This window comes from Dendropsophus ebraccatus, chromosome 5 (assembly GCF_027789765.1).
Source record: "Dendropsophus ebraccatus isolate aDenEbr1 chromosome 5, aDenEbr1.pat, whole genome shotgun sequence".
Taxonomy (NCBI): domain Eukaryota; kingdom Metazoa; phylum Chordata; class Amphibia; order Anura; family Hylidae; genus Dendropsophus; species Dendropsophus ebraccatus.
The window spans coordinates 34,669,271-34,691,571 of record NC_091458.1 but is presented as its reverse complement, the minus strand read 5'-3'; the positions used below and the strand labels follow the sequence as shown (position 1 = coordinate 34,691,571).

Here is a 22,301-nt window from a genome sequence, read left to right as displayed (position 1 = left end):
CAGGATCTTCTCTCTCTGGATGTTTTTCCTTGGTCACTCCATTCTCAATATACTCTCCTCTTCGTTTCATGGGAAAAAAAAAAAAAACCACAAGGTTGTTAGCTCATGAAATCCAGTTCCCAGCTAGTCTATCACAGATGAACAGGTCTTGATCCAAGTGTGGATTTCCCCATTCTAATGGAGATCCACACTGATGTTAATCCATAGGAAAACTAGAAAGTTACAGTTGTGAAAGGGCAGGTCTGATATTCAACATAAATAAGTAATACAGTGGGGAAAATAAGTATTTGATACACTGCCGATTTTGCAAGTCTTTCCACCTACAAAGAATGGAGAGCTCTGTAATTTTTATTGTAGTTACTAGAGATGAGCGAAGCGCTATGTGGGGCTCTGCTCATCAAGTCGGCTGCCTTTCAGCGCTGCTTGGCTCCTCGCAGGATGCCGGGAAAAGCTGGATCCAATCCTGGGAAACTTCTTTCAGAGGTGGAGCGTCAGGGAGTGGAGCGCGCTGACAGGCAGCCAACCTGATGAGCAGAGCGCTGATCAAACTAAGCATTTCGCTTCATTTAGACGAGTGCTTTGCTCATCTCTAGTAGTTACGCTTCACCTGTGGCGGACAGAATACATAAAAAAAAAATCCTGAAAACCACATTGTATGGCTTTTAAATAATTAATTTGCATTTTATTGTGTGAAATAATGGCCCTATTACACCAAAAGATATGTGACAGATTTTTGCAACCAAAGCCAGGAATGGACTATAAACAGAGAAGAGGTCATAAAGGAAAGACTGGATTTCTCCTCTTTTCAAACCCATTTCTGGCTTTGGCTGTAAAAATCTGTCAGATAGAAGTCTTTGATCACCAACCAACCTGCAAGAATTCTGCCTCTCACAGATCTGTTAGTTTTTCTTACTCTGTACTAATTACCTGTATTAATTGCACCTGTTTGAATTTGTTACCTGTATAAAAACAAAACACCTGCTGTCCACACAATCAATCACATTTCAACCTCTCCACCATGGCCAAGACCAAAGAGCTGTCTAAGGACACCAGGGACAAAATTGTAGACCTGCACAAGGTTGGGATGAGCTACAGGACAATAGGAAAGCAGCTTGGTTAGAAGGCAACAACTGTTGGTGCAATTATTAGAAAGTAGAAGAAACAGAACATAATTGTCAATCTACTTTGGTCTGGGGCTCCATGCAAGATCTAAGGATGAAGACCTGAAGAGAGTTGGAACCACAGTCTCAAAGGTTACTGTTAAAGGGGTAGTGCGGCGGTAAGCAATGATGTCATCTTCAGGCAGCCGGCCGAACCGCTCCGACAGGTACCTAGTGCCGGCCGCCCTGTGCCGCATCATCAGCTCAGCCAATCGCAGCTGAGCAGCTGATGACGCGGCAGAGGGAGGCCGGCACGAAGATTACATCATTGTCCCAAGATGGCGGACGGGGTCGACACGAATCAGGTGAGTATAGAGCACTACACTTCCAGGTCTAGCGTGGGTGGGGGAAAACACAGGGAAGGGGGCCATTCACATACATAACATACATTACAAAGTTGTATTACTTTGTAATGTGTGTTATTTAGTGAATAATTGTTTAGCGCTGCACTACCCCTCTAATAACACACTACGCCATCATGAATTCAATTCCTGCAGGGCACACAATGTCCCACTGCTCAAGCCAACACATGTGCAGGTCTGTTTGAATTTTACCAAGGACCATCTTTATGGTGATTTTGGCCAACATCCTCCTTCACTCAGTAAAAGCAATGAAGAGAGGTCATAGCTCGAAACACACAGCCAGGGCAGCTAGTGGATCCGTTAGAAGCATTTCAAGTTCCTGGAATGGCCTAGCCAGTCTCCATACATAAATCCAATAGAAAGTCTTTGGAGGGACCTGAAACTCAATGTTTCCCAGCTATAGCTCCGAAACCTGAAACATCCGGAGAAGATCAGTATGAAGGATGTAAGGCGGAGTGGGACAAAATCTCTGCTGCAGTGTCTGCAAACTTGGTCAAGAACTATAGGACCTCTGTGACTGGAAACAAAGGTTTCAGGGCCAAATTTGAAATTCTGTTGTTCTGTAGTATCAAATACTTATTACATGTAATAAAATGCAAAATAATTATTTACAAATCATACAATGTGATTTTCAGGAATTAGTTTTTATAGATTCTGTCTCTCACAGGTAAAGTGTACCTACGATACCTACAGCATATAAATCATATAGTAAGTGTAAGCTACCATTATAAAATATAAAGTATAAATTTATTCCACTAGCTTCTGATACGTCATCCGGCCTTCCATTTATTTTATGGGTTGGTAATACTATGCATCACTTCTATTATACAATTAGACTTACTTTTTCTGCATTGTGAATTAATTTAACCCCATCCCCCGGCGCGGCCGTCCAGATGTGCGGATCGCCTGTGTATTAGTATTTTAGTGGCTCCAATGTGCATGGATTACAAAAGTGAAGAAAAAAAGTCAGACGTAAGCACTGTATATTATCACATTTACACCTCTCACCCCTCATTCGTTTCACTGTTGCTCCCTCACAAAGTCCTACTTGTTTCCCTCTCATTTAGCTATTAAGTAACCTGGGAAAGTACGAGGACTGTCTTTCTTCATGTGTCATACACTTTCTTTTTAATGCATAGGTTTATGTGTGCAGAATTAAGCACATGCTTTACATTAAAAATTCCCCGGGGAGCAAACAGATTAGTAGAAAACTGAAAAAGTGGTGAAATATTGATGGAAATGTAGGCTTAAAGGGAGACTCTACCAGTAAGCTACTTTAAACGTATGTATGTATATATTACATTACTGTGGGATTGATATTAGTCCAATACAGATACAGCACCTGTATAAGGGGAAAAGGAGAGGGTTATCATGATGCGGTCAGGCCAAGTACCCACTTCATATGGATACCCCTGCATTCTGCTTGTAGTAGTTAGGGACACTCTGCCCATTTCTAAAACATATTCTTTTTGTATTGGGAACAGCTGCAGTAATAGATACTGTATATCAAGGAGTGGCTGTAGAAGCCTATCAGACAAAGGGTTACTATGGCCCGGTCATGAATCTTTATTTTCTCAATAAACCTAAAGGGTTATTCCAGTAGTAACAAAGCATTAAATGGCATAACTACTAGATAGCAGTACTCCATCAGTCCCATAACTTTGAATAGTGTGGCAGCACATACTGTATGCTCAACTGCCTCTCCATTCTGACCAGAGACACAGAATGCCAGTTCCTGGGATCGATGGAGTTCCCAGTGATTGGACCCCCACTGATCTATCTGTTATCACCAATCCAGTTTACTGGTGATAAATTATTTCTGGAATACCCCTTTAAGGCCCCATATACATCACATTTCCGCCTAGTATGTATGTATTTCAGTGGTTCGGGGGACATAACCTGCTACCAGAGGGGTCTCTGGCAGCATGTCTCATCACCTTTCCTCCCAACATCTGATGATGTAGTGGTCTGGAATCACAACACCTTATGTGCTGGAGATAAGTAGTCAACGACATGGACTGATTTTTATTTATCTAATGTCTATGGGCCACCTTTAAGTTGAAGTCACTCATTGCCTTCCCCAACATGATCCAGTTCTTGACCCAAACATCAGTGTTGTGATACATCATAAGTAGTAATTCCAATAGTGATACATGTGTCTTTTCATACAAGAAGAACATTTGGGCCCTTGGACATCTTGATCCACCGACCATAAATGTGCAGAAAACAAGCAGAGAGGCCGGTAGTGTCAGACCATTTGAGATCTGCCATGCCTCCGGAAAAATAGCAGTATTCACACACTTCATCCATTTGTTTCCCACTAGTTACACTTAATTGTGGCTTCTAAATGTTCTGCTCCGGCTTTGACCAAATTGATCTTGTGACAGATGTGTGTATTTACGCTGATATATAATTGGCTGAGACCCTGTGATTGATTGCAACCAGTTACAGGGGGCGGCATGAAGAGCATTAATATAGAGAGGATGAAGCCACTTCTGAAAAATAGATATATGTGAGCATCAGTGGGTCCATGTATCAGCGTAATATGGCACGCATATGTGAGATATTATGTAGGCCCAAACATCGGCTGCATCTGTTGACATATGATGGCTACCTGGACACGTGCACAAATTTAAACTTGTGAAGAAAATGTGACAGATTATATTACATTGCGTATCAGGTCCTGATCTTGTATTATACTCCAGAGCTGCATTCACAGTTCTTCTGGTTTTCAGTCAGCAAGTTTGTAGATGTATGGACACCTACAATTTGTACAGTTCCTTGTGTTTACAGAGGGATGTGCAGCCACTTAACAATGATCTTTTTCAGACGCACAAAAGATCAAATCTGCCTTTGCTCGTACAGTACTTCAGCTGATCTATCACTTTTACATGGGACAGTTATCTAAGAGATAGATAGTTAGATAGAGTTCAGAAAATACTCCACTCCAGAAAATACTCCACGGCAACTCCAATACGTGTCAAATGTATTGGAGTTGCCGTGGAGTATTTTCTGAACTGTATTAGTTTGGTCCGTGGTCGGGACCTATCTACTGGCACCCACACAACTGAAAGTAGTGCCGCTTTGAGATAAGGTGAAGATAGATAGATAGATAGATAGATAGATAGATAGATAGATAGATAGATAGAGAGTTATGTAAGAGAGCCCTTACTGAGTTGACTTTGGCCACTCTTGAGCATGTCACCCATGTAGCCTCCTGGTCTTCACCCCTTAACCCCCTCCAAATATGAGAGGACTGCTACGAACAAGTTAACATTTACTTGTCAGCTGATTGCTCACTTTTGCTTCCCCTCCCAATAGAGAACACAGTAAAATTCATACGAACCAGAAATCCGGCTGGTTCGCTCATCTCTAGTCATTACTGGTGGAATACCGGCCATTGTTTGGCCATGAAATAGCATTTGTCCAAAAAAAAAATGTGTGGTCATGGCCAACCATGAGTAATTTCAGTCAGAATTCACATTATTATGAGATGTATTCTGCCTCTACTACAGTGTGAATACCATCTAGAATCTGACTTTCATTGATTTCAGTGGATTTTCTGCTATCATGTTCACACATATATTTTATTCATATTTTCGTTTTTCCACTCCAAATCTGCCAAATTCTGCCCCCTTTCTGACACATTTCAGCTTCATTCCAGCAGAAATAGGATTTCCACGTTTCCTCACCATTTTCCTCTGCGTTCCCAAGGTCTAATAGGGATTGAAGTGGTTTTCTGGAACTGAAGAAAATTTAAAAGTATAAGAATTACAAAGATGATAGGGCGAGGGTGGGAATGGGGGCAAATTTCATATAGTAAATTGCCATTTTTTTTTCATATTTAAAAAAAAAATGTCAGTTTTGGGGTAAAAATAAAAACAAAAACAAAACATTTTAGTTGTTATGAGGTAAAGGCACAAAGCAGCCTCAGTGCTCCAAGCAATTAAATTAGACGAGCGCAAAAGTACAAACAGGAAAGTATGGTAATGTGTCTTTGCATTAAAGAAAAGATGTCCGTTTGTTCCTTTCTGTAGCTTTGACGGGCGGCTCATGTCAGGCCCGGATTAAAGAGCTAGGGCCACTCCTTCTCTTCTCTTTTCTTGTCCCTTTAAACAAGGGACACAATTACTTGTGAGATTCCCTTTCACTTAAGTGGTTTTCTGCTGAACTTTAAAGCCGCTGCACGGCTGATTAAGAGGGACTGCATGACTAGTTTCACCCTTGTACTGAGGTATGTTACTTATCTCCTCTTCCTTTCTACTCAGCCAATGAATACAGATGCATATCTAGTCATTTCAATAGCCGTGACCCCGGCATTGACCAGTCAGCTCGTATTATTGGCCCAATTACTCAATGGGGCTCTTGAATCCATAAAGAGAGAAAAGTAATGGAGAACTTGTTGCAAGCAGAAAGCAGGAAATCTAATGCTCGGGGCCTCCCTCTTCAGAGCCTGTGAGAGTATTGTGAGAGGACTCTCTCCAGCATACCTGAGGTGCAGCTAATGTGTGCCGCCACGTAGGTGAAAGGAGCCAAACACTTTGCTTGTTTCAAAGCAGAAATGTTGTTCCCATATAGATTGTGCATGTGTCGCTGGATGAGGTACAGCTTTATAACTAAGACTAGGATGTGTTTATTGTAACCAGAGAGAAATTGTGGTGGTGTCGCTATAGAGGGTGCCACCCTGGTCACAGGACACCAGTGTTAATAATTTCACATGAGAGCTAGGGAGCCCTGGCAGGATGCCACATGATGGGCAGTGTGGTACTACAGACTTGTCACTGGTCGTGGACTCCGATAACTCTTGTCCTGGGAGGCTAGAGCAAGGGAGCACCCCAATGTTACTTGGATGGTGGTGGTGGTGGGGGGGGGCTACATTTTATATTAGGCACTCGCAGTCCGAAAGTTATTCTCCTTCAAGAGGCACAGGCTGTTCTCCAGCAGAATCTCCAGATATCCTGCCCAACTGCAGACAGCTGTAGCCACTCTAGCAATTCCAGATGACCAGGCCCGGCCTGAAGATTGTACAGATCCTAGATTGCAGTGAGGCATTTGTGCAAATGTATTCTTACTAAGTAAAATGGTCCTCTTGACCATTAGAAGAAATAAATGTAGGAATCCCACTGGGATTCCACTGTCCTCACTGGGGATTAGGCCAACACAACCCAGGCTCTTTATACAAAACTCTGCTGAACTCAACTAAACTCTGTTTTCTCACTATATACTGAACTCCTCTACTCACTCAGCTAGATCCCCAACTCTAAGCAGGATATCCTTCCCTCAGCAAGAGAGGGACTTGGTGAATAAGTTGGGGCTTCCCACTTTTTAGCAACCATCGAAAAATGGTTAAAGTGCTGCCTTAGAGGAAGGCTGCCCAACAACCAGTTAGGGTGTCTGGGAAACCATATAGTGGGACACTGCAAGGATTACATATGTTGCCTTAAAAGAGTCTTGGGCTTTGTAGTAATGCCTAGGATGATGAATTTAAAAATTAAAACCCATCCAAAGGATTGCCAGGGGACTTACTTTCAAGAAGTTCTTTTTGGGCAAAATCTTATGTGTATGTGGGCAAGGGAAATAGATTACCAAATAAGTGTCCGGCCAGAAAATATAGAAGGTGTATGGCACATTAGTGGTCCCAAGATGAAGTCATGTGACCACTTTCTCTGTAGCCACCCCCAGTCAAGTCAAATAATAGATATGCAAGTGCATGTCTACATCATGTGTCCATTACTTGCTGTTCCAAAGCTGCTTCAGCCAGCAATACATATGGCTTCTGGGGAAAGGTAGTATAATATGCCAATCTTCTGAAAGAGTGGCCATCCAAATACACTGACTAGCGGGAGGTGCACTTAAGGTGGTATTACATGGGCAATGCGAGAACTAGATCAGCAGGCGATTTCTAAATCTATTACAGGGATCAGTTATGTAGACTGGACCACAAGAGCAATTGTTTGATTGTTCGTGTGGCTTCACTTCTATAATTTGCTGCCCACACATCGAGAAGAACCAGATTCCTTCAGCTCTCTTGAAATTCATAACTTTATTGTAGCATTCTTAAAAGTAACCAACACGTTTCGAACCACACTGGTTCTTATTTATGGTCTCTCTGAATCTGGACTAGTATAGAATAGATATTCCTCTTAGTATCGCCATAGAGTGAATGGACTCTTAGGTGACATCTCTGTAAAGGAAGCGTATGAAGAACGACGCACACGCGGTCATAGTCTTGCCCACACTTCCCCCATTATAAAAGACAATGTGTGGCCGATGAACAAGAATTTTTCAAAACTATGTGATCGGTTTGGACATTCATTGGCTGATCACTGTGTTTATAACAAAGGGCAGTTATCGGCCTGTTTGGTGGATAATGGTCTCATATAGAAAAGGAACCAAAACAGGAGAGTGTATAGTCTGTATGCCAATTTTTGGCACAATTTTCTTAGTAAAGAGACCTAGGATGAATATCGACTCCCAACATTGTATGTCTTAAATACATAACAATACGGCCATAGAGTATAAAGACTGCAGACAGTAGTCATTATTATAGACAGTTGTTCCCCTCTAGCAACGGACCATGATGTTAGTGTATATATACACAGTAATCCCCGGTAGTTATTTACATCACATGAGAGCATCGAGAGCCTCCCTATATTAATCTCTGGAGATTATACTTTGGAGATGGCCATTTCAGCATTTGTAGCAGATATAAACAAGCGTCAGGATTATCTTTGTTTGGATAAGATTGTAACGGCGGCCATCAATCAATACTGCTTGTTTTCCCCAGACAACTGAAAGCCCTCATTGAAAGCTGACTTGCTGCCCACACTGATCCTGACAATGGAATGACATGTGCATGGGGATTATTTATCTAGTGTTTGTGGGTGTGTTACAAGGGCTAGGAACAAAGCCTTCTCAGATCTGGAAATAATTGTGCAAAATATTCTCTAACTAGCCGTGCAAACGGTGGAGGTCTGTAGTAAGCTGCTACCATCGAGGATGGAAAAGATAGATAGATAGATAGATAGATAGATTCTGGATACATGTCCAAAAGAAATCTGTGGGCTTATGCTACATATCCATATTCCTGTGATTTTACAAGACGCTATAACTAGTACGATAATTCATAGGTATTCTTCCATCAAAGCATCATAGAACTACGTGCATATGGCATTGCTATATGCATGAGACACCATGGATGTCCCTCAAGCCTGTACACATTACTTTGATCGATATTTACTGATTGCTTAAAAGTAGCCAATACAGAGTTTGCACTTACAAACTGGTTCACGCACGTCACCATTTCGGTTTTGTCCAGCATTATTTGGGGACATAAAATTCAGTTAACTTCTGTCTAATGTCCACCCCACTGCACCTAACCGTGTTTGGTCTTAAAGAGATATTTTTATCATCAAAAGTTATCAAAAGTTATACCCCATCCACAGGATAATAGATAGCTTGCTGATCAGTGGAGATCCAACCACTACCAATCCAAAGAATGGAGGTCAAATGAATGAAGTTCTCCAAATGAATGGAGCAGCACTCTGCAGTGTTCAGAAGCAAGAATGATTTTAGCACTGAGATACCATCCATATGGGGGCACAATTTTAGTCAACTCTCGTGATCAGTGGGGGGTCCTAGGGGTCAGAACTCCACCAATCATCTTATGGAGATTGATATACCATGGGTATGGGTTAGTTGACCAGTCCCTCCAAAATCTGTAGGTTTGCATGACTTTCATCTAATGTATGGGGCATCTGTACAGCCTGGGACCAGGGATTGCACAGAACTTACATTATTATTAATTTCCAGAGCTTGGCATTGGGAATGCCAATATGATCACAATGGCAAATACTTGGGAGATGCACGCTGGAGTTCCACTTATCCCATAGGTGACCAGTCAACAATATGCCAGAAAATCGTTATAGTTTGAGAAAATTTTCAAAGTTTATTTAGCTACCAAGAACATTGCAACATTTTGACCCTATAGGGTCTTTGTCAAGCAATATACTTGCTATTTGCTATATACTTAATAGCTGTATTAACTTTAAAACTTTTCTTTAGCATATTAGTAAAACACACACACATATAATATCACACTAGGTAAGCTCAGATCAATATCCTGACCTGGCCTAAATTTCAAGAAATCTTGTAACCAGCTATTAGGGGAGATTAGCGTTATCAGACCAGGTAAACAGATCCATTCATCTTCATTGCTCCTTGGTTTTTAGCTGAACGGACAAAGCAGATGAGGTCATTATTCTGTATTATTATATCATTAGCGGTCATTAGTTATGTGTTTGGTTGGTAATTGCATGGAGGTGATGGTGGGTGCCACAGGGCAAACTCCATGTCCATCACATTGGAAGCTCTGAAATGCATGCCCTGGGAAGGTAACACATTAGAAAAGCTCAGACTATCCACAAAGAATTGGAATTGCAGGTCTTATTGTGTAATCCAAACCCTGAGGGTGAGTTCACATATTTGAGCTTGCCTTCAAGATGAATACAACTGATTTTCGGTCATAGAAATATTGTGAACATACCCTAAAAGAAACACACATGTTACATTTTCTCTGTCATTGGGTTGTATGTAAGACCATAAGGAATGCATACAGAATGACCCTGGTTGGTCCACCCCTCCCCTCGTCCCATCCCCCGTTACCTGGTTTTCTTCAAAAAGAATGTCTACTGATGATTAAAACTGGCCAACGTGAGATTTGTCATTGACAGCAATAAGACGTCTTGCAGTCCTCAGATCACCCCTACTGATCTCCCCATAGCAGGGAGCTGACCCTTAGACCCTTAGTTGGAAAGCATAAGGATCTGGTCACCAGAGATGACTGATGGTTTCCCATACCCAACCAGTTTTTCAACCACTGATGGATAACTGGTGGTTTATAAATTCTTGACTTGAGATTTCCGTTATTTTTCACCACTCCTTTCAGCCGGTAAGGGGCTTTCAGTGAGTAATTCTCAATGAAGATTGATGTGGGATGAAGACTTATGTTACAGATTGGATTTCATGGGTAAAACAAAAACTATGCACATTACCTTTCTCCATAAGGAAGCCCCTTGACAGTACAAAACAGGGGGAAACATGGCTAGAGACTTGTCGCGAATCAGACTGATGAGCAATCTATGGGATAGGTTATCAGTCACTGATTGGTGGATGCAGACACCCAGCACCCCCACACTGTAGAGTGAATGGGGCTGGAGGAAGTTATCTTTAGAGATGATCAAACAGGTTAGGCTCAATCCTGGAATACCAGGCGGTACCCGGGCTGTCTCCTCCTTCCCCATGGACAGGGAAGGCATCGGAATCAAATGTGGAAGGTTTGACAAGGTTCAAGTTTGATAGAACCTAAGATATTCCAATGTTCTATTATCTCTAGTTATCTTCATTCACTGTGTAGGAGTAGTGACATATTACTGCAGCACAGCTCCCAATATAGGAGAACTCCCTCCTGGGAAATCTAAAAGTCCAGGGCCAGCAGGGGATGGGGGGAACATGATAAAGAATCTATACTTACCCATCACCATGCCCCGTAGCGTAGCGCCAGCGCTTATTGGACCCCCACCAGCCTCCTGCAGCTCCCACTCCTGCAATTATTGTCTGTGTTGGGACACCGCTGCAGTCACTGACTGCCTGAGTGGGTACTTCATGCGGGGATGTCATGGTGCAGGAAGCCAGGAGTAACTGAAGATGGTGATGCTGCGCTATGGGGGCAAGGGGGCGGGTAAGTTTAGATTCTTTATTATTTCCCCACCACCACCCCCTGCCGGCCCTGGATTTTTAGATTCACCAGAGTTTCCCTTTACTGCTGTAACCAAGTCTGGCCAATGCATGTGTTACACTAGTTAATACTATACATCACACTTATAGTGAAGAACATTAGGTCTCCTATGCCACCCTGCCATCATATCACACAACGTGGGTATACAATGCTGTCCATGGAGATGACGTCTTTGATTCATCTCTTTAAATTTCTATCCTCCCTGTCCATCAGGATAGAAGGGATTCATCCTATATTTATTTTCAATAAATGCTAATTTCTTTCCTTCTCCGGCAATTCTAGTAAAAGCCGACTAAATGGATTATAAAATTAGTTTTGTAGATCCTCGTGTCACCGGAAATTTCTAATGCCATCACAGCTTCAGATTTCTGCATCTAATTCATGTGTTCAAATATAGATGTATATATAGTGACAGTCTTAGGAAGTAATCTAGGTTATTGGACGACCATAGAAAATTGTATCAGGAGACCTTGAGGAAGAAACTGCATATTGGTTCAGACTTCCCAATTATTTCCCACTTCAGGTTATCAGAAGGTCAGGATTATCAAATGCTAAATGAACATCATTTTACCAAGTGTATAAAGACTTTTGTAAATTATAGGGATCTTATATATTTATAGGGAGTGGACATGGATCGATATTGAATTGAGATGAGCAAACCCCCAGCACGCTCAGGTTTGTCTGAACACAATGGGGGAGATTTATCATACATGGTGTAAAGTGAAACTGGCTCAGTTGCCCCTAGCAACCAATCAGATTCCACCTTTTATTTTCCAAAGAGTCTGTGAGGAATGAAAAGTGGAATCTGATTGGTTGCTAGGGGCAACTGAGCCAGTTTCACTTTACACCATGTTTGATTAATCTCCCCCAAAGTCTTTGCATTGATCACTGCTGGCTGAAGAAGTTGGATACAGCCCTAGGGAGTCCTGAAAAACATGGATACAGTCAAAGGCCATAGCCTGTTTCCATGTTTTCCAGGCAAAATCCAACTTCTTCAGCCACCGTTAATCAAATACATATAATTCCAATTCGGACCCGAACATGCTCGAGGTTCAGGCTTCTCTAATATTGAAAGAAATGCAGATTAGTCAGGGCCTATTGCTCCCTTACTATACTATTACTGCATATGCTAGGTACTGTTATGGGTATGAGAAGGCTCCTTCATTAGCTATGGAGGTCAGCATGGATGTCACCTTGTGAGTGAGCCAACTGCAGTGCAAATGATTTGTCTAGCTTTTCTATTGCAGCGCTCATAGACCCCTAAGCCATATTGTAATGATGTTGGTCAGAGAACCCTAAGAGGGTTGAAATTAGAGGTGTATCTTCTAATGGTTGGAGAGTTAATAAAAATGTAGCATTCTGTATAATATTTAGGTAGTTTATATGGGATTGTTTTTTCCATATGTGCAGTTTTCAGGGATGTTTAGGATGTCTATCTATAAATGAAGTACATGAAGTGGAGGCCATCTGACTCCTAGAGTTCCTCGTATATAACAGTAACACCATTGATTTATTATACATTGATACTTTCTGCAGCATGTATCCCAATGCTATGAGTGCTACTCATCTCTCCTGGTGTCAGCAGTAAATGTAGACGGATACAAGACAAAAGGACGAGCAGGAAATGAAACACATTAAAAGCTGCCTAAGGTCTGCTGATTGTCATCTATAGCTGGAGACTATATAGAGTATTAGTATTCCTCTGTAGAACCTGATATCTACTGATATTCACTTTACTGCCTGGAGCAGATGAAACATTTAAGGTGGACAAGCTCTCCATATATCAGCTATACACTAAAGTCTACCCGACGCCTTAAGTTATACGTTACTCCATTAGTTCCTTAAGATAAGATTCCATCTAGTAACCAGATAACATGGCAGCTTCCTCAATTTATCTCTATAATAAAGCAAAATTAGGTATTAAAAAAAACATGAAAGGTCATAAAAGACTACTACAGATTGCACTGTAAGGAGACAGAGAAGACCCCACCACCCCTCCTCTCTGATATCATGTATACCATCTTACTAGGATACAGTGGGGTGGAAATAATGTGCTAGGAGCCTGAGCTGCTGTAGGCGTTGTATAGCTGTCAGGTGAATGGTCATCTGGTTGACAGCCCAGACACCTCACAGATGTTATTTCTATAGCTGGTGCCGCTTATCGCATAGGATCAGACAGGTTAAAATTAACTAATGAGAATACAGTCTGATCCTTTATAAATGTATATACACACACACACAGTACAGGTATATTAAGGTACTATTACACGAAGTGATTTTTTTCACGATTAACGATAAACGAACTCGAAATCAAGTGACCGTTATGGCGAACGACCTGAAATCGTTCACCCAATTACACAGAATGATGATCGTTACCTATGATCGTTATTGCGTTCATCCTGTCATCGCCACTGCATTCGCCGCTACTGCAAACCACCGAACGACATGCAAACGATATGCAAACAATCACCGATAAAAATAGGTCCAAATTCTAATAAACGCCCAACGATTTCTCGTTGGTTGTTTAATCATTGCGTGCTATTACAACTAAACGATTATCGCTCAAATCGGAATGATTTAACGATTTTTCAAATGATAATTGTTCCATGTAATACCACCCTTAGTTATAGGACCATCTTTTATGATTAATAATGCCATATGAATTTATATATATACCTTTGGACTATAAACATAGAAGATTGTCGGCAGAAAAAGACCACTGGGTCCATCTAGTCTGCCCTTTTAGTATTTTCTTTCTTATCATCTTAGGATAGATATATGTTTATCCCAGGCGTGTTTAAATTCTGTTATTGTAGATCTACCACCTATGCTGGAAGTTTGTTCCAGGTATCTACTACTCTTTCAGTAAAATGATATTTCTCATGTTGCTTCTGATCTTTCCCCCAACTAACCTCTCACTGTGTCCTCTTGTTCTTGAGCTTAGTTTTTTACTAAAAAACACTTCCCTCCTGAACCTTATTTATTCCTTTAACATACTTAAAGGTTTTAATCATGTCCCCCCTTTTCCTTCTTTCCTCCAGACTATACAGATTCAAATCCTTAAGTCTTTCCTGATATGGTTTATGCCTCACATCCTCCATCATTTTTGTAGGCCGTCTTTGGACCCGTTCTATTTTATCAATGTCCTTTTTTAGGTGATGTCTCCAGAACTGGAAACAGTATTCCAGATGTGGCCTCACCAGAGCTCTATACAGCGGGATCACAATCTCCCTCTTCCTACTGGTTATACCCCTAGCTATACAGCGGGATCACAATCTCCCTCTTCCTAGCGGTTATACCTCTAGCTATACAGCGGGATCACAATCTCCCTCTTCCTACTGGTTATACCCCTAGCTATACAGCGGGATCACAATCTCCCTCTTCCTACTGGTTATACCTCTAGCTATACAGCGGGATCACAATCTCCCTCTCCCTACTGGTTATACCTCTAGCTATACAGCTGGATCACAATCTCCCTCTCCCTACTGGTTATACCTCTAGCTATACAGCGGGATCACAATCTCCCTCTTCCTACTGGTTATACCTCTAGCTATACACCCCAGCATACGATTTGCTTTCCCCACCGCCTGGTTTAAGTAATATGATGTCTTTTATCTTATGAATTTTATTGTTTATTTATTTTCTGTTGCACATTAATTCATATATATAATATAGCATTCAGTTACTCCCCCATAGAGCTCTATTCACATACTTCCCACATTATATCCATTATACTTACTTCTTGAGAGCCTACTTACTATCACATTTCCTACAGTCCCTGAGCGCTGAGACAGTAGTGCACTCGAAGTTGGTTTATTCACGTCTATTGGGAGGGTGCAGCAAACTTATACTGTACATATTCTTTTTATGATTAATGGTTTGACGATTTATGGCTGATCAACAATTTGTAGTAAAGAAACCACAATAATAAATGTCACTGCTGTTGGCGATAGAATGCAAATCTTCCAAGCAGTTCCCATGGGTCTGATGTCCTAAAGGGGTACTCCAGCAGAAATATTTATTTATTTTTCAAATTAATTGGTTTAATGTCTAATACTTCAATGCCAAAATCTGGAGTGCCATGCGTTCTGTGGCGCCCCCTGTAGCAGGCACAGTAGTTGTGCCCTATGAGACTACACTCCATGTGCCAGACGTCTTTGTGGATATAGTATTTTACTATAAAACTCCTAAAACAACTTAATACTATAACCTGAGTTCACAGGAGACAGGTTTTTCTTTAGTTCCAGCAGGAGTTTTCCACATCATTGATAAGAAAAGTGCCCCCCTTGTTTGCCAAAAAGCTTGTCGTCTGGTAAGAGGAGACCATTTCTGATGTGAACCAGCAGCTGTTTCCGGGCCGGGCTGACATGCATTGAAAGTAATGTTTATTTGATCTTATTGCAGCTTGAATGAACGTGACCACTTGTTGAAGAGACTTGGCAGAAAAACCCCTCCAAGCCTGTTTCGTGCTAATTCCGTCCAGCAAAGTGTATCATGTAAGTATGTGAGCGTAAATAATACGGCCGGCTGCTTCCTGTAGGCAGGTGGGGATTGGATTTTAATTAAAGTGCGCATCAGGTAGACTTGATATGAGAGGAAGCTTTTAGCTCCGAGACTTGAATTTGCATTTCGATCTCTATCTGACCCCAGGCTAAAGGTAAGCTTTGTTAGAAAGGTAATGCCGGGTTTTCGTATTCTTAATAAAAGCTACAGTAAGTGCATTCTCCTCCCTATTATACAAGGTTAATCCTAGGGGAATCGATGAGCATGCTACCCTAAAATAATGCTGGAAATACCCACCCATCAATATAAGGAGCTGACACAACCCCAGTATTTTGTCTGCACGTTTTACTGGGACAAGTCAAAAGTGGGGGCCTCAGTGCTAGGGAATCTAATGTGGCCTGCTGACTGTCCCCGACAGCTGTTGTTGGGGTCTATAGAACCTATAGGGTCTAGGGTGACTACTGAACAGGTGTTCATAGGGAATACTGCAAACCCTAATATAAACTACCACGCTATTCCTAAATAAGACAGGGTCTTATATTATTTTTGGTATTGGTATTGCTTATAATTTAAGCCTATTCCAAAAAAAAAAAACAGCAAAATCACGCTAGGGCTTATATACTGGGTAGGGCTTATTTTTGGAGAAACAGGGTAGACACAAAAAAGGAGAGTAGGTATGAGGAGGAATGGCGCCTAGTTACTTATATTGCATAGTAGATGTGTTTGTTCCATCTTACCTATGGGGGGCGCACCCCTACAAGCAGTGACGTGATAGGCGGCAATGATCACATGTTATAATGAGTCAGGAAATAGAGTTTGGTTAGGGACCTGGGAAACTTTGAGATAGGCAGCGGACTGTTAAGGTGAGTGCTAATATTATTTTACAACATTTTTAGCTGTAGCCCCGCTCCTAGTACTTTAAACCGCCCAATCAGCATAAGGATCTAAGGGTACTATTACACGGGCCGACAGGGGCCTGATAATAACTGTAAAGTGCCGATCTGCTAAATCGATGCTCGTTTACTGGGCCTATTACACGGCCCAATAATTGTTTAACAAGGGACGCATGGACATCATTACTGATGTCCTTGCAGCCCTTGCTCAAACTGCATATATTACCTATCCATGGTCCAGAGCTCCTCTTGCAGTCCGCTTCTCCCCGGGTCCGGCGCGCTGTAGCTTCAGAGCAGCCTGTCTTAGCTGACAGGCCACTCAGCCAATCACTGGCCATGGCGGTCCTGGACATTGATTGGCTAAGCGGCCTGTTCCTCCTATATTTTTGCTATAATTGTCTAATGTAATAATACATGGTGTATGATCCCAACCTTGTTACTTTATAAGAACTGTAGCTCATTGGTATTTTCCAAACTGTATTTATTCCTTTAAGAACCACAAAAGGTAGCTTGTCTGAGAAATCTTGGGACACGTCTTGTGTGACAGTCACCAACAGCTGGAAGACGTCTCTGTGCTCCCTTCAAGAAATACGATACAAGGCAGTGACATGTAGGGGAAGGTATAGGATTCCAAAACAGATAGCATGTCGCACCCTTAAAGACTGTCTAGATAGCTAGCTTCTTTGGCAAGATGTCCACGTACATCAGATAGTCGCCCATTGTTATCTTCTCCAACCTCACCCCTTGCTTCATTATGGCTGATAGATAAAGAAAAGAAAGGGTTAAATCTAACTGGTCCAAGCCTTGTTTTCACCCCAGATGCATTGTGTGTTGTCATTCCCCCGACAGCTGTTGCTCACCAAGGATCTGCCCAGTCCATAGAAGTCAGGCTGATCCCATGTCAGATGGATAACGTCTGACCACCTTTAGTCAATGCATAAAAAGAATTGTTGTGTCTTCGGGGTGACCCTAGAATACATACATAGTACGATGGTACAAATAATTTATCGGCTTTTACAGTCTCCTTCCTAGATCTTATAGTATCCCGCAGTCTTGTTACAATATGCCGTCCATGAGATATTCTTCCTCTCTTTCTCACTTCTTTTTTTTTTTTTTTTACAGATGGCTTTGCATTTTCTCAAGAAGAACACGGCGTTGTTTCCCAGTCTCAAGTTGTCCGATCCTATGACACAACAAAACAGAGAACCGGGATAGAATAACAAAAGACCTCAGTGACTGGTGGCAGAAATAATGAGCGTTGGACAATACTTCTACTGTTAACAGATATTTGACTAAAAGTTTGGCCGCAGCAGCCAAAAAACTGGGAAATCCATTTCTGTGGCCTTTGCCAATGAATTTCTTAACTTTTATTTTTATTTTCCACCAGCAGGACCTGCATGAGATTTCAATTAAACTATGCATTACAGGTCTGCCTGGGAGCTAAGAGGTTAATATGTCTACTTTTCGCTAGGGCACAGCCTGTAACGAAAAAATAATCATTCTTTTGCTGTGTTCTGCTTCCGACTTGTTTTTTTTCTACAGCAATGACATACCTGTCTAGAAGCCACGTCTGTACGTAGCTGCCATCACGGGGGCCATTCTTCATATGGAGGGAACACTGCGGATTGAGGAAGGTTTGGGTTAGAGGCAAAAATGCAATCTGTGAATTTCAATGAGGATTTAGGTGCACAGGAATGCTTTGTAGTAATGTCTTTTCCATATCAAGGCTGTGAAGCTTGACCCTTACCTCTAAATTGGTCCATGTGGCCAACATACCTGAGATCAGACTACTCAACTCAACACTAAACAGAGATTTACAAAAATGGATAAAATAAAGATGGCCAAGATGTTTGTGGGTCAAATGTTCTTTCTGCCAAAAGCAATTACTCCCTTCATCCCCATACATGCACGCTTGGTTCGGCCAACCAAGAGGAAGAGGAGAATCAGCTGCTGCCAGACACCTCTAGCACTACCTTACTGTATACAGTTTGTCTTTTGAAAACAAAGGATGGGGCCTTTGAGTTGATCTTTAGGAAGAGTTGGCACATCTCCGTACACATAAGATAGTCAACTAGTCCTGTTGAAATTGACATTTTGACCTGATTTATTTAGGCCTTTAGATCAATAGAGCTTAGATACATCAGTCGTGATAACAGAAAAGACTGGATCTTTACACTTTGGTAACACATTGCTCTTTATGTTCCTCCCTTAGACTATAGATAACGGTACCCCAGAAGGGGTTGGGGCTGTTATCTGGCAGACTTTAGCTCCTGACCAACATATTCTTTAAGCTTGGCCAAATGTGTATTTAAAGTGTACCCGTCATCACGGCTGCTGCCGGAACAGCAGTGAATTCCACTGTGTGCCTGGAAGTTCCAGTGTCTGTGGCTACAAACACGCCAAGAGAAAAATGTGCTCCATTGAATCAGAATAGGGGTCACGTGTATTACAGTCTCGGCCTATTTGTAGCCATGGAGATCCAAAGTTCCAGGTAAAGAGTGAAATTTACAGCTGATCCAGCAGCGTCCGTGACAGGTACACTTTCTGCAATAGAGGGAGAAGCCAACATAGCCCAGACAATTACACACCTGATCCACAGAGCCAGCCAAAAGTAACCGGATGTGGCCACAGCAATCTAAAATGGTGATGCTAGACTGGGAGATGAGATTAGATGTTGGAAGATGACCCGACACAACATTTAATAATATGTGGTGCCTATATTCTTGGTAACAAATCTGGATAGGTCTTCAATGTGTGTCGATACCCAACACATCAATGAATTTGTCAGAGCTGTGGCATTGGCAACACACAATTGAAGAGGACAGAAGCAGACAGCGCCATATGTTGTATAGCGCCTGAAATAAATGGAAGCTTAGCTGCAGTAACCCAGCACAGCCACTGCACAATGTATGGCGCTGTCTTCTTCTAGCTCCATTCAGTTTTGTATTACTAAAGTCACAGCTCTGACTAACAGACGATTTTTGAAGCCGTGTGATTCTGGCTCTGTTTACTGTGTGTCACCGACACCATGCTGCCTTTAGCTATCAACTCCTTAAGATTGGCCAACAAAACCAAAAAGTCCCCAAAAAACCCTCTAAATTATTCTCAGTTATTGGAGTGATAGTTAAATGTAACCAGTCAAACGTCATGACTACTTTTGTGGCCATTTTAAGACTTCAGGTGCTGTTTTTTTGGCTGATTGTCATCTATGATTGTTGGATAATAAATTTCCCATAATACTGTGGTTTAAAGACTTACTAGGATGGACAAACACCAATTTATATGGTGTACATTTACAGGAGCCTATGACCAGCTTTGCGGCAAACTTTGTAGACAAACTCGACACAGTGAACTATAGATCGCCAAACGTTCTAACCTAAATCACACACAAAATGTTGTTATATACATGTATAAATATTATGTACATGCTTTGGATTGGACTCATTCCTGGTCTACAACCTAAGGCTATGTTCACACAACGTAACTTTTCGTAAAAGTACGGCCAAAATCGGCAACAACGTCTGTACTTTTTACGAAAAAAGTTTCTATGGGATCCTGGCCGGAGCGTATACACATAGTATACGCTCCAACGGGGATCCCTCAGTTTTTTTCGGCCGCTATTCAGTGAATAGCCTCCACAGAAAGCTATCAGAACGAGATCAGTTCACACAATCAAGTGAGCGGCTCTGGCCGCAAGCTTCATTGGGTGCTGTGGGGAGTTCTCATGCGGGCGCACACCGATGCGCCCGCATCAGAACTCTGTGGCGCCAAAGATCATGATCTTTTCAGAGACTGGGCGCTCTGTGACCCAGCCGGGTCACGGAACGGCCGGTCTCTTACGCCATGTGAACATGTAACTCTTATACTATGTTAGACTATAGTCCTCAAATTCTGGTCTCAGGAAGCAAAGGTTAATAAATCATTGTTTGCATATATATGGCCATTAATGCCAACTGCTCTGGATGTGGAATACATTAATAGAAACAAAAAATGAAGATATCGTACCCATAGCAGTGTTGACGGCTTTTGACCCTATGTATTCTGTTCGGCAATAATGGGAGTTTTACAACAAGCAATGCACTTTGTGGCTTTTACAGCACCAAATATATATGTATCGGTGCCACATCACTTGGCTGCCAGTTTTTGGCAAGAAGCTTGCCTACAAAGCTTACAATTATTATATATTACCATGGAGCTTACAATTAATTGGAAACCCAGCAGCCAGCTCCTAAACAGTCATATTATATCCACAGCTTCACACCTCTTAGTAAACATAAGATTCTTTTGGCTAAATGACACCACACAGGAAGAATGGAAATCCAGACAAAACCAATGGCCGCATATGCGTCTCAGTCTCCATATCTGACTTGGCTTATTGGAGCTATCATGTTGTGTTACCTCTATATTTATGACATGTGGTGTTTTATTTATTTATTGACTATATGTTCAGGTTTACATTGGTTTTTCAAAAATGTACTTAGCGTTCCAAAATGATAATAATAAAAATGAAAAAAAAAATCGATTCCCTATGCAGTTGTTGTTTTTTGTGTGCAGAAAGAGAATGGAATTGCTAAATATTATGGACACATATCCTATTTTATGTATTATCGCTTCCAACATGCTGAAGCCTAAAAGAGTATTCCCATCGCGGCATCCCATATGCTTATTATATGATCACTGGAGGTCGGATAGTCAGTGTCACGGCCGCGGCGGCGTCCCGTGTTCCGGGCCACCGCCGCGACCTCCTCCTGCCCCATGCAGCCGCCGGGGTCCTTGTGCAGGGACCCGGCGCTGCTGCTAGTTCGGCCCCTGGGGGCGCCTCACCTCTCCTCCGCTCCTGTCTCCGTCTGTGCCGGCCGGCGCGCGCCTCCCCGCCTCCTAGGGCGCACGCGCCGGCTGTCTCAGATTTAAAGGGCCAGTCCGCCCTTAATTGGTTAATTGCACCTATCACTCCCTATAAATCCCAGCATGCCCTGTCCCTTGTGTTGGAGCCTCTATTTGCTTCCCATAGCGTTTGGCCCAGCTCCCTGTTGTTCCTGACCTTAGTCCTTGTCCCTTGTTCCTGTCTTCAGTCCTTGTCCCTAGTCCTTGCCCGCTGCCTTCCCATTGTTCCTGAGTCCTGTCCGCCACCTGCGAGCACGTCTACTATCCTCTGCCTGCACTATCTCCTGCCTACTGCTCCTGCCACGCCTCGCCTGCCGTCACTAGCAACCAAGCCAGGGGTAGCGACCTGGGGGTCGCCTGCCGCAGCAAGTCCATCCCGCCTTGCGGTGGGCTCTGGTGAAAACCAGCGGCCCCTTAGACTCTGCTCCCTGGTGAGGTTAGTGCCATAGCTGGTGACGGTCCAGTGGATCCACTACTCCAGGCGTTACAGTCAGGACCTTCACCGATTCTGAACACAGGGATGCAATCATCCCAGCAGTGAATTGAGTGCTCACCATTAATGATGATCGAACAGCGGGAATTTTCAGGTTCGTTCGAACTCGAACCATCGGATTTGAATGGAAAGCCGATGGTTCGAGTTCGAACAAACCTGAACATTCCTACTGTCCGATCATCTCTACTCGCCATTCCTTTGAACTCTAGT

At 42.4% G+C, this 22,301-nt stretch overlaps 1 protein-coding gene across 3 annotated transcripts in view; it reads left to right on the top strand.

Annotated features, from left to right (window-relative positions):
- ATP8A2 (ATPase phospholipid transporting 8A2) overlaps positions 1–21,198 on the top strand; it is a 476,575-nt gene extending 455,377 nt beyond the window's left edge. For all 3 annotated transcript variants that reach the window (XM_069969843.1, XM_069969844.1, XM_069969845.1), the window contains 2 exons: positions 15,723–15,814; positions 17,837–21,198. In XM_069969843.1, the coding sequence (XP_069825944.1) occupies positions 15,723–15,814; positions 17,837–17,934 (190 nt within the window). In that variant the 3' untranslated portion in view covers positions 17,935–21,198. The remainder of the gene's footprint in view (positions 1–15,722; positions 15,815–17,836) is intronic.
- Positions 21,199–22,301: the final 1,103 nt, after the last annotated feature.